Source organism: Ostrea edulis, chromosome 4 (assembly GCF_947568905.1).
Source record: "Ostrea edulis chromosome 4, xbOstEdul1.1, whole genome shotgun sequence".
NCBI lineage: Eukaryota > Metazoa > Mollusca > Bivalvia > Ostreida > Ostreidae > Ostrea > Ostrea edulis.
This window is the reverse complement of record NC_079167.1, coordinates 63,116,363-63,129,529: the sequence shown is the minus strand read 5'-3', so window position 1 is coordinate 63,129,529 and position 13,167 is coordinate 63,116,363. Positions and strand designations below refer to the sequence as shown.

Genomic DNA, 13,167 nt, shown 5'->3' with positions numbered 1-13,167 from the left:
GCTACAACACAATTAGTGGAGCGTAGCGGGAACGATAACTCTGGGTAGAGATTGAATGTAGCCTGGTACCCGAGGCCTTCCGATGTAGCCTGGTACCCGAGGCCTTCCGATGTTCAAAGAACGAAGGCCAGGCATCGGATGTCGAATGGATTCTTCCACTGATCAAAATCCAATATGGCGGACTCAATGGTAAGTAATGGGAATGTACGTAAATGAGCGTATCATGGCTTAATTAGCTGTGTCACTTTCGATTTTATGTCATTAATTGCCAGAGACAGACCTTAGGAAATGTATAATACTTGGTTTTCCATGTGACACGCTTGTTTGATATAGTCTGATCCCTTTGTTTTCAAGTAAGTAGGTGATTCATCAACTCGCATATTTTTCACGTGTGTTAAATTAAATCTAACCGTGTCACTTCGTTTTTTCTACTATTGATGGGTTGTATTGGGTTGCTGGCGAAGATACATACTGAGTTTTATAGATGACACGCGCCAGTTTTCGTATTTTAAACCGACAATTTCAGATCGAATTTCCTCGACTCATTTTGACTGGTTATCCTTGTTAGGCAGTATAAATATTATTGCAACTGCTAGCTGTTTATGAGCCACCCTTGCAGTTTGTAAATAATTGATATTAAGCAAGATAACATTTTATTCTAGAAAGATACAAGTTAAACCTACATGCACAAATTATGTAAACACAATGTGGAAATTAGTTTTGGCCTCAAGATCGAATGCCTGTATAGTTGTATATTGTTTAACGTCCCTCTCGAGAATATTTCATTCATATGGACCCAAGAACTTCCATCCAACGATTTTCAGGCCCTTTTATGTTGTGATCTTATGCTAGTTCAGTTCTTAATATATTTTAATGTACATCATATATATGTCAGTTACAATCATTGTTTGATTCTCTATTGTTTAAAATTCATCCATATTCAAGGGTCACCATCAATTGCCTGTATTTAGACCTATACTTGGTACTTTGGCCTTTTGAGCAGTGAGGATCAGACTGTTCTTAATTGTGCCACAATATTTCAGTTAACAATCTTATTCAATGATCACTCTATGTTAACTCTTTTCTCATAATATGCAATCAGGTGCAGAGGACCTATTCTGACCCAGATAAACACTGGGTTACAAAGACATTTCTCTCAGCTAGATTTAAAGGTATTTCACATACAGAAATGCTAGATTTATCTAAATTTCAGAATATTAGACTTTCTTCATGAACAAAGAATATATTCAATTCAAATGCTTTATTGACGACTAGCAAACACGAGGCATGCATTATTTATACTAAGCTGTATGTATATTATATATATACATCTATATATATCACACCAACCAGTATCAACTGTACAAGAATAATACAAATGTACTCTCCAAGGCTACTAGTTCTTAATATATGCCAACATGGTGTACTGGTGCACACTTTCGTATCTGTACGATGGAGGAACAGGTTCGATTCCTGTTGTTGGCTTTCCTTTGAAAGAACTAGTAGAGATCTTCCATTGTTTAAAAATACTTCAATATATCATAGCATTTAATGTCAAAGACACACACTTGCACAGAAAACATGTTTACTAGTCTAATGAAATAGCTATTAAATTTCATTTAAAATAATTATTTGCATAGAAAAGGTTTCTAATAAAAGAAGGTTGTGATCAAGCATTTCTTGTGCAACACATTCCCATCTGAAAGTTAGCAAAATTCCTCATAAGTTTTATCCCCAAGTAACTGAAACATGTCTGTGTTGCATGTATCCATTTCAAAGATTCTTCAGTTTCCACATGAAACAATGCCAAATCTCCTTTTTTGGGTCTTTTATGTCATATATTTCTCTGGCCATACAGTGGAATGAATTACTACTCCTCCTACTGTTAGATAACTTCTTGATTTGAGAACTGACACTCTCAAACTTCCTCCATAAGTCTTTCTCAAAAAGCTCACCTCTGATCTAAAAATTAAAAACAATATCACAAAACATCAGTATAATCAGTAAAGATTTGCATTGATATGGATCAGGAATAGTAGTAAATACACAATGCACATATATCATAAATATTAATTATGTCGTTACACGTATTTTATCATAGATAAATAATGAAACAAGTCTGTAATTTTTGCAGAAGATGAACAACCAACTGTGAATTTTGAATGTCAATATATTTCCCTTTTCATCTAAAGTTTTATATTCATGAAGGTTTTACTTACACAAACAAGAGGGAGGGAATGCTGATGTCTGCTTGTATGCATCCCATATTCTTCACTTCCACTCAAAAAATTCTCATTTTCAAGGAAGTCTTCTGAAGATCTGGCTTCTCCTTTTTTAAAGGGTCTGCATGATGTACATGAAATAAAACAAGGCAGGTCAGTTCATTCCATACAAAAAAATCATGCACTTTTCACTATTGTGTTTTATCAATACAGAAATGGTCAGTATTTGGGATTGAATTTCTTCCACTAACAAATAGAACATATTTTAGAATATGATAAACTTCTCACACCTTTAGAATAATTTAGATGCCAGAAATAATTGTTTTTGTTATTGCTGTAAGAGGTGGGAAACTTGAAATAACAGACTGTAACAAATTGATTTTGTTGTTAACCTGTTCTGGAAGTTTGTAATTCTTCATTCAAGTTGGATGTTAATTCCTTCCAATATGAATTAGTGTGGAGGAGGATGGGTCCTTGAATACCCCTTTAGAATTTCTTTCTCGATGTCTTTTTCCATCTGGAGTCTGTAGAGTACACGGTAAAATAAAGAGATCAATCTGGTTATCTTTCTTTTCCTTTTTCCACAAAACTATATTAAGAGTCATTAATTTGGTACACAAGTACCACAAATTTAATGTATTGAAAACTATCTTGAAATTTGCAATACAGTGAGAGAAACATAAATGCAAAACTTTGTTTTAGGGGATGAATGTCTTGGGTTTCTCCAGATTGTGATCTTCTACATTTTTTCTTTGAAGCTTTAGCAGGTGTGATTTTATTATCAAATCCAAGCAGTACAATGAGTTTGTGCAAAAGCATAACAATGAAATGTTACTATAGTGCCATATTGTGTACTTTACATTATGTAAAATTTGTTTTTGTTGTGATACAGAATTCCTGGCTACTACAGCCTAAGATTTTTAAATTGAAGTGTATGAACTCAGTTCTCTCATAAAGAAGACAAAGAATTTGAGTTACAAACAAATGCAAAATATAATGCTAACACAAAAATAGAATACCTCAATGTATAACTTTTGGCAATATATAAAAATTGTGGACCGACACACAAATATAATTTTAGACAAACAGGACAGTGAATCAGTGAGGAATAGTAATTTAACTGTTGACAATGAAATTGTTAGTGACCCCTTCTGAAATCTGAAGAATATTCAAAGTAAACCAAAGTAACAACAGAAACTTTAAATCAAGCCTATTGGATCAAGCATAAAGTTGGCAGGTCAACATAAGAATTAAATAATTACATTGTCAGACACCATGTTACTGAATTATAAAATGCATAAATAGCCTTAACTGCTACACAAGCAATATATATATATTATTATACCTGTTGGCATGGTTTTGCATATTCATGAAGCATTATATATGAGGGTGTTTTTTCATCTACTATCATGTGTTTCTTCTTTCCATATGTATGGAAATTCATCTGAAATTAAAACGATTAATATACATAATATTGAGAATCTGTAAAATTGTACACTATAAGTCCAATAAAAGCTTAAAACACCCCTATCATCGCACAAGAAAGTCATCATATAAACTTCAGCTATAGCCTATAGTCTTATCAAAGTAAAGCACGTCATTAGATCTATATGTAATAAAAAATTATCCAAAAATGAGTCGAGGAAATTCGATCTGAAATTGTCGGTTTAAAATACGAAAACTGGCGCGTGTCATCTATAAAACTCAGTATGTATCTTCGCCAGCAACCCAATACAACCCATCAATAGTAGAAAAAACGAAGTGACACGGTTAGATTTAATTTAACACACGTGAAAAATATGCGAGTTGATGAATCATTCACCTACTTACTTGAAAACAAAGGGATCAGACTATATCAAACAAGCGTGTCACATGGAAAACCAAGTATTATACATTTCCTAAGGTCTGTCTCTGGCAATTAATGACATAAAATCGAAAGTGACACAGCTAATTAAGCCATGATACGCTCATTTACGTACATTCCCATTACTTACCATTGAGTCCGCCATATTGGATTTTGATCAGTGGAAGAATCCATTCGACATCCGATGCCTGGCCTTCGTTCTTTGAACATCGGAAGGCCTCGGGTACCAGGCTAGAACCGGAAGTACATCTTGATCATTGAAACGCTTCTTTTATTGATCGTTATCACAAGTATGCTTAGTTATATTACTATACAGAGTAAAAAGTTGTACTGTCAAAATGTAGAAGAAACTAAACAAATAAAATATGTAGGCTAATTTTTACAATTTTAAAAGTAAGAAAAAGAGTCATGAGCGAGCTTTTTCCTGTTGAACATAAGTCTGCAGACTTAAGCAGTGATGAAGAGGAGGTAGTGTCAGATCTTTCCGATTTTCCTGATCCCAATGAAGCCGAGGAGGATTCGACTCCGCGACGTAAAGGGGTGTCATGTGGAATGGTTAGCAAGTCTAAGAGTGACTCTTTCTGTGACTGTTTAAAAAGGGGGAGAGAAAAATTCTGCATATGCGGAGAGGAAAATACAAGTAAGTGAAGTATGAGAGAATTGCCATACACACGTCATGCGTCAGTCTCACAGAGGTGATGTATGCTAATAAGGTACAGTATGACATATTCAGCTTAATATTGCTGTATTTTTATTATTTCTAACTATACTACTAATACAGTACTACAAGTGACCAGATAGTATTTGTAACTGCCAAAGCTAGAAATACTCGTGGTAAGAATGTCTGGTGCATAGTCCAGTTTCATAAAAGTTTTCTTCTTCTTCTTCTTCCACCACAGAATACGCCAGTTTCGAGATACGAACTCTTCTGTGTAGGAGGTGCATTTAGTGAAACTTTGAAAGACCAAGTGGGACAGAGTGGACCTACAGTCAGCGAGGAAGATGATGAAATGTATAAAAGCGGCTTCTCTTTTAATATGTAAATGTGGGAAATACAAAATACTATCGAAAGAAATGTTTTACTAACGTGGAAACATAAAAACAAAGTCATATTTGCAAGTAATGTCTTAGATATGGTACTTATGACCAACGAAATAACGTGATATAAGAATTCTATGTTTCAATTACTCCCTAAATACTTATAACTTACTTTGTGTATCAGTCGAATTCAGGTGATCTAACAGTGTATGAGAAACTTACTGAGTACATTCACTTACGCAGTGATGAATATTAGTCCCACTCCCGCGTGTAAACAAATTGTTTCGCGCCTCACTATATACGAGAGTTCTCCAAAGGGAAATAACTCGGGTGTATCTCAAGACTGGCGTATTGAACTTGTGCTTGAGTGTTGGGAAAACTCCAGGACCCGGTTGTATCAAAGCATCATTAAAGTCACATTAGTTAAGACACCAAATTTTAATGTCACATTAAACAAAGGAATTTTCCATAATGCAATGTGTGTAAACATCCAGTTGTCTTCTTTGTTTACATTAGAGACATAAGCATCTAGGTTTTCTACAGTCAAAATGAATGAAGAAAATAATTTCATGTCTATCAGGAATCGCAGGAAAAACTTTGATTCGAGTGAAATACAACTTCTGACCGATCTAGTTGAGAAAAACATCCATATAATTTCCTCGTTGCTCATGTTGTGAATTGAAAACCGCTCACGGAAGACTCTATCATTCTGTTGTCTGCCCAAATGGTCAAACATTACGTTCGCCGCCATATTTCATTACCACTTAATGTAGCCCTATATCGCACATTAAAATTGGTGAATTTAATGTGGCTTTAATGTGTGGAATCATACATTAAAACAATGATACAGTGGAACTTAATGTCACATTAAATATTTTGAATTTAATGAAGCTGTAATGTCACATTAAATATTGATACAACCGGGTCCAGTTCAGTTAAAACGAAAGGCTTTATAGCCGGGTGGGATAAAACTGAACATATTTACATACATGTATATAATTTTAAAAGGTGCACTAGGCCAAAAATAAAAATTGATTTATTTGATGTACTCCGAGTGACCCATCAAATTTGCTCCCACCCAATCATTTTTTTTCAGCAATTTGAAATTACTTTTTTTTTTTTTTGGGTTCCCTTGAAAATAGAAAATTCTCCTTATTTTCAAAAAGAATATTATTATTAGAAAATTCCACGATGTTCCAAAAAACAAAAACAAACACTATTATTTCAATACGCCGGTTTCGAGATACGTCCGAGTTATTTCCCTTTGGAGAACTCTTGTACATAGTAAGGTGCGAAAGAATTTGTGTACACGCGGGAGTGGGACAGATATGCATCATTGTGTAAGTGAATGTACTCAGTAAGTTTCTCTTACGTTGTTTGATAACCCAAATTCGACTGATACACAAACTAAGTAAGTAATAAGTATTTAAGGAGTGATGAAATTCATATAATTCTTATCATATCACGTTATTTTGCTGGTCATAAGTACCATATCCAAGATATTTCTTGCAAATATGACAATGTGTGTACGTTTTTACTTCGGAAAACATTTCTTTCGATAGTATTTAGTATTTCCCACATTTACATATTTAAAGAGAAGCCGCTTTTAATACATTTCATCGTCTTCCTCGTTGGCTGTATATCTACTCTGTCCCACTTAGGCATTCAAAGTTCCACTAAATGCACCTCCTATACAGAAGAGTTCGTATCTCGAAACTGGCGTATTGATGCTCTCATCAATTGAATTGAAGAGAGCAATAATTGAATTAATGCGCGCATTAAATCAATTATTGCTCTCATTAATTCAATTGATGCGTACATTAATTCAATTGATGAGATCAAGAATTGAATTGAAGTGCACATTAATTCATTTGATGAGAGCAATAATTGATTTAATGCATGCATTAATTCAATTAAAGAGAGCAGTATTTGAATTGATGATATCTTCAAATAATTCGGGACTTTCGAGATACGGATCCTCTCTGACTTTTATCGCGCATTGAACGTAATTTGTAGGGCATGTCACTTCCAGATTACAATAACAGGTAAGTAAACAAGCATGTTAAATTCCTGTATCAAAATGCTATTTTTCAAAGAAAGGAATCACTACAACCATTTTATAAGAAAATGCATTTGGCGAGGAAAACAAATCTAGGGAATATCATGGGAATATCGGTAAAACCTTACGCCTTGCATCCAGTGATATGCGTCTAAATGCGCCTTTTCCCTTCCATCTAATTTACACCCAGGTAATAAACACCATTAGTGACTTGAATCATCATCGTGAGACTGCGCATAGCTCTTTACGGGCCATCTGCTAGCGAAACACCAGTTGCATCAATGTCAACTTTGCCCTACAATTGCTTACTATCACGTGACCACGGTGAATAAACGTCAAGTCTAATCGGTCGTTCCGGCACATCCCGAAAGTTCCGTATTGAAGATATCTTCAATTATTTGAGTTTATGTTAATTTGGCGCTCCATACATGTAGCTTTGTTATCAAGAAAGGAAGAACCCATTGATTTTGGGATCAAAAGGTCAAGGTCACTTTGGGCTTCATAGAAAAAACTTGTAGAAAGTCATTGGGATATGCTTTGCAGAGCTCTTGTCTTATTGTTAAGTATCTTATTACACCAACCAGTGTTTTTATAAAACTCCCATAAAATTTTTATATTAGAAGTATGCCAGTAAACAATCACTGTGCAAAAATCTAAAATTTATTAGAGGAAATTTGGTCTACACTATATCTTACTGAGTTTACCAGTGTTTATTGATTCTGCTTTGCAGACAGTCAGAGAAATGTTCATAAATAGTGATTATGCTGCAATTTAAGACAAAATTTGTAATAATCACAAATATTTACAATTTATATCTAAAGTTTGATTTGAAAAGTGAGACTTTTAAATGACCTTGGCTCAAAAAACAAGAACTATGACACCCATTTTTCTGTGTAAAAAGAATATATTTACATTTGCTTTTGATATCTTTACCAAAGGGATGGAATATCTGAGGGTCAATATGACTGTATTTCAGAGTTTGAGTGGGTATGGGACGAGGACACAAAGTCAGCAGCTAGCCTCATTAAGGAGGATTCCCGTGAAGTGATGTTTCACATTGATTACAGCTGTGGGACTGCAGCAGTCAGGGGAACGATGCCAATGAAGAATGATCAGTACTTCTGGGAGATCAAGATGACAACTCCAGTTTATGGTACTGACATGGTTAGTATTTGTATTGGACCTAAGTCTGTCTAAAGAGTCAGTAATACTTATAGGCATGTAGTTAATATGCAGTGTTTATGAAACTTTAAATCTTTACAGGGCATGACATATGGTAAATACTAATAGATATTTTCCAAGACTTCCCAAATTTTACTAAGTCTTTATGTTATTGTTTTCTTGGGACCTGAGTTTTAAAAAAATAGTAAGTTTAATGACTCAGACTTCATAATTTCACTTTGCATTGAGCAAGTAATACTTCAACCAAAACATCTTAGAATAAGCCACAACTGTTTTTGATTTACCATGAAGTTTGTAAAAGTCAGACCAAGCTGATTGCTGTTGTATTTTCTGGTTTGTTTTCATTTCTTTCTTTTATTATTAACAGAAAAGGCTTCTGGCATCTAATACCCTCAATTTCCCTACTTTACTTTAAACGTACATTTAATGCACTAAAGACATATCAGAAATTGGTCTGTTAAGTTTAATCAAATACATTTGTCTAAAATCCTCATTTATTTAGTTCAGATGAAAGGATATTTAGCATTTTCCATAAGTCATGATCCACAACTCTTTTCATCAAATTTCAAACCAATTTCACATATGTAGGGAATCCTTAAATTTTGCAGATGATTGGAGTGTGTACCAGTGATTTGGACCTGAACCATTGTCGACACATTTTCTGTAGCATGATTGGTCTGGACAGTAATTCCTGGGGAATGTCCTACACAGGACAGATCCAGCACAAACAAATGAAGGAATGCTACTCTAGCAAGTTTGGTCAAGGGGCCATTATAGGAGTCCATCTCGACATGTGGCATGGAACATTATCTTTTTACAAAAACAGAAAACTATTAGGTATGAGGACTCTTATCTAGCTATCTAATTTTTATGCCTGATACCAAAGTTAAAAGGTGTAAATTGTATTGTGTTTGGTATATCTGTCTGTCTGTGATTTTCTTAAATGAAATGTGGAGACCAGAGCTATGCGCCAAAGTCATATCAGAAAAAATTGTCATTATTTGCTGTGGTTACGGACATTGTGCTTCACAATATAGCTCTACTGGCAAAAGATGTTTCTATATGAACATGATCCCATGGGGATCATATATGAACATGATGAATAGCCAAAACATTACCAGTAGAGCTACATTCTCAACAGAGACTTCTTTTTACTCATATAATTAATTCTGTGGGTGAAAGGTGAAGATAACGAACAATGATCAATCTCATAACTCCTATATAAAATAGATAATAGAGAGTTGGGCAAACACAGACACCTGGATATACCAGAGGTGAGATCAGGTGCCAAGGAGTAAACATCCCATTTCAACTGGTCACACCTGTTGTGAGCCCTATATTTTGATCATGTACACAGAGTAATCTGTAGTTAAAATCAGTGTGCTAAGAACGGTCTAACAATCGGTTATGAAACGTCAGACTGCATTTGACCCAATGATAGGTTGTATTGGCAAACTAGATCATTATAATGACCACAGAATTTGTGAAATGCTGACTTCAAATGAGACTGTTGAAACTCCTGTAACATCAACTTGTTTGTCAGTAGCCTGCCTTGATTTAAAAGCTGATCCTACACAGAACAAGCTCTTGTATATCGAATCAGTTGAGGGATATTAACACCATAATCAGGAATATTGCTACATAAATATGGGTCAAAATTGATAAAAGTAAGTACCACTTCATCAGCAAAATTGAAGTGAATTAAGGACACATGCTACAAACAAGCTTTTTTTCAAAAATATTTTACAATGAAAATAATTTTACCCTTGCATGATTGTATCAGCTATTAATTGAATAATCATTATCACAAGTACATGTATCTCTCAAAATTGCATTAGATCAATTCCTTTGAAAGTTGCAGGAGAAAAAAGGATACTGCTGGATGCACAAAAACTTCATTTTCTTTGTCCTATAAGGTCTACTTGCATTTTCTTTAAAAAATTTAAAACACATCTATGCAATTCATAACATTTGCAACCAAATGAATTTTATTTCAACATAGTAAGTATCCTACAAAAGTGCATCAATTCAATTACTGCACGAATTGATGATATCTTCAAATATTGAAGATATCTTCAATGACCGGGATTTTGAGTTTAGGTTAATTTGGCACTCTATAGAAATGAAACCTTACTAGCTCATCAACAAACATTCCAGTATCTACTGACACAGAACATTTGTATTGATTCCTGAAAGTTTCATGTTATTGTGCACGAGATTTACATGGTTATGCAAAAATTTCACATTATTACACAGGGGTTTTTTTTCTCTCATGAAAAGGGCTGAATATGCTTTCATTAATACATCTTGCAAGCACAAATGGAATTTGAGAGTTTCTGACGCTTTTAGGAATGATGTAGATAAAGCTTATTGTAAAAATAAAATAAATAGGTATCAATAATTGATCTGTGCTTTACATCCATGCACACTAGTACTTCTTTACTAGCTCTTTACATTATTGATCTTGAGCATAGCTATAGAATTTGAACCCATACTTAAATACATTTTAATTCAATTTCCATCATCTCCAATTAGGAAGGCCATATTCAATGTAATATGTAGCCAGTCACCTTTATTACAAACCAACAATATCAAAACTGAAGTGATAACTTATCTGAATCTGATGGCATTTTGTAGGAATAGCTTACCATGGCCTTCAAGGCAGAACTTTGTATCCTATAGTGTCCTCTACAGCTGCCAGGAGTGGAATGAAGGTGATCAGTAACTGTTCCTTCCCCACTTCCTTACAATTTATGTGTTGTCAGATCATGCGCAAGGTCATACCCTCTCACCTAGATGTACTAAAGGAGGTCAACCTTCCTCCTGGGCTGAGGGACTTTCTGGAGAACAATGTCCGGTGGCTCCTGCAACCATGTCCCCCACAAAGTGTTGTCAAAGATAAACCCAGAAAGAGGCTGGCAGACGAGTCTGATTCAGAGGAAGGATCCAGTACCAAAAGGTTAAAGACATTGGAGGATGGTTCAAATAGGTCGCAATTTTAAAATACCATGTGTGAAAAGATTCCTTGCCCAGACTAGATGTTGAATGTATTTCAGAAGCAATCCAGTGCAAAGAGGTCAATATGTGTTTTAAAAGGGACTCAAAAACAATTTTAACTTCACAATCATCATGTTATTTGTTAATTTCCTAGAAATTGTCGTTTACTAGTAATTCATGATATATGATTTGTACCAAGCACTCTGTGGGAGTTTCTATTTAGAACCTTGAAAATTTTTATCTTGCAATGTCTAAGGCTGATAATGATCACAATATTTCATGTCTGTGTGTAGAATTTAGAAATTATTTGTAGACCATCATTTTAAGCCACAAGAATTTATCATAAATCATGTATATGACAATATTTATGTTAAACTTATAAAATTGAACTGTGCAAGCACCTGCAAAGATATCAGGACTACTTCAAAGTCTTAAGAATGATGGCAGTTCTTCCTTGTTGGGGACATTTCATGTGGGATCCACTATTCATTTTATTTTATTTTTCGATTGTGGCACCCCTGCCAATTTTTATGGGGTGGATATATAACCTTTATTATATTAAGGCTATAACATTTAATATTTTACAACTAAACTGCATAAAAATGGGCAATACGAGTTATCCAGATCCATTCAAGAGTGTACGAGGATTTTCTGTGTGTATCATTCCATACTCCGGGACTGAAGGGAGTATCCAATAGAGGGTAAATTTCCATACATCTCGACTGGACCTGAATAATGAAATCTCTATAACCAAATGATATTACACGCCATTAAATTAATGAAATTCAGGTCAGATATTTAGGTGTTTTACAAGCTGGCGGTAAAAACGTAACATCACAATACATTGAATCATGAATACATTTTATTAACCATCATTTATTTTAATCTTTGTGTGTAGATACATATTGCATTGTGACATCACTTTATTTACCTCCGGCTTCAGCAGGGTATACAAAAATTACACGCACCTTGTCAACCAATCTCAACTCCATCTTACACATTACACAAGTAATAAAAATATATATCTTTGCTTGCATGTATAAGTATTTTCATCACCATTATTGTATTAGCACAAATTCTTGGAGAATTTTATTGTGTCGGAGGAATTTGTTGCAGGTTGATATTTTAATCAGATACTCTGCATCACCCTATGATTGTTTCATGAATTTTGACATAATGTTGAAAATGATTTGACTCTATATGTCGATTATGTTTTGACTATGTTGAAAATGATTTCACTTTATATGTCGATTATGTTTTGACTATGTTGCAGCAAGTGCTATATTTCAACATTATTTTATAGAAAAATTTGGAATTAAATTTGATTTTTAATGCATTGGGTGTTGTTTCAATGTTTACTTCAATTTATGAGCATGCCGTGTAAATTAACAAACAGAAGATACCTTTAGAAAGGTTTAGTGGTACAGCCATTAATAATAGTATATTTACGATTCTTATTCCCCCACTGTGGGAGACATGGTTTTCGTTTGTCTGTCCAACTTTCAAAGTTTTTGAAGTTTCCTACAGTATCAATTGTAAGTTGTGCAAACACCAAGTTTTATATTATTATTTTTTTTTTGTCTCAATAAAGTAATCTTTTTGGGGGACAATGCACTTCATTAATCATTTTCTTAAATGGAAAATCAATTTTTAAAATGGAAATAATTGTGAACAGTTAAAATTGGATTGGAATGAAACTTTACAGACATATTCATTTCCAAATGTTATTGTGCAAGACTGTCAAGATTGTATTTTTAGGAAAAAATTTAATTTTTGGGATATCCTGGTCTTTAAAATGGACTTCG

At 34.1% G+C, this 13,167-nt stretch overlaps 1 protein-coding gene and 1 long non-coding RNA gene across 2 annotated transcripts; one reads left to right on the top strand and one right to left on the bottom strand.

Moving 5' to 3' along the window:
• Positions 1-1,246: 1,246 nt before the first annotated feature.
• LOC125670795 (uncharacterized) lies at positions 1,247-4,343 on the bottom strand. Its single transcript, XR_007368388.2, has 5 exons — positions 4,217-4,343; positions 3,568-3,666; positions 2,615-2,746; positions 2,220-2,343; positions 1,247-1,962 (listed from the first exon to the last, which is right to left on the bottom strand). It is a non-coding gene; the product is annotated as an uncharacterized LOC125670795 (long non-coding RNA).
• LOC125670794 (SPRY domain-containing SOCS box protein 3-like) lies at positions 4,298-12,698 on the top strand. The gene is made up of 4 exons (XM_048906182.2): positions 4,298-4,726; positions 8,160-8,347; positions 8,974-9,202; positions 11,003-12,698. Exons 1-4 carry the CDS (start codon positions 4,495-4,497, stop codon positions 11,365-11,367), a joined length of 1,014 nt encoding a protein of 337 aa, XP_048762139.1. The 5' UTR covers positions 4,298-4,494; the 3' UTR covers positions 11,368-12,698.
• Positions 12,699-13,167: the final 469 nt, after the last annotated feature.

What these genes read in the sequence shown, in the direction of transcription:
- LOC125670794 (XM_048906182.2), top strand. Translation starts at nt 4,495, where the DNA reads ATGAGCGAGCTTTTTCCTGTTGAACATAAGTCTGCAGACTTAAGCAGT. An exon ending in ATGCGGAGAGGAAAATACAA is followed by an intron (nt 4,727 to 8,159) that starts GTAAGTGAAGTA and finishes ACTGTATTTCAG; the next exon opens with AGTTTGAGTGGGTATGGGAC. An exon ending in CAGTTTATGGTACTGACATG is followed by an intron (nt 8,348 to 8,973) that starts GTTAGTATTTGT and finishes TAAATTTTGCAG; the next exon opens with ATGATTGGAGTGTGTACCAG.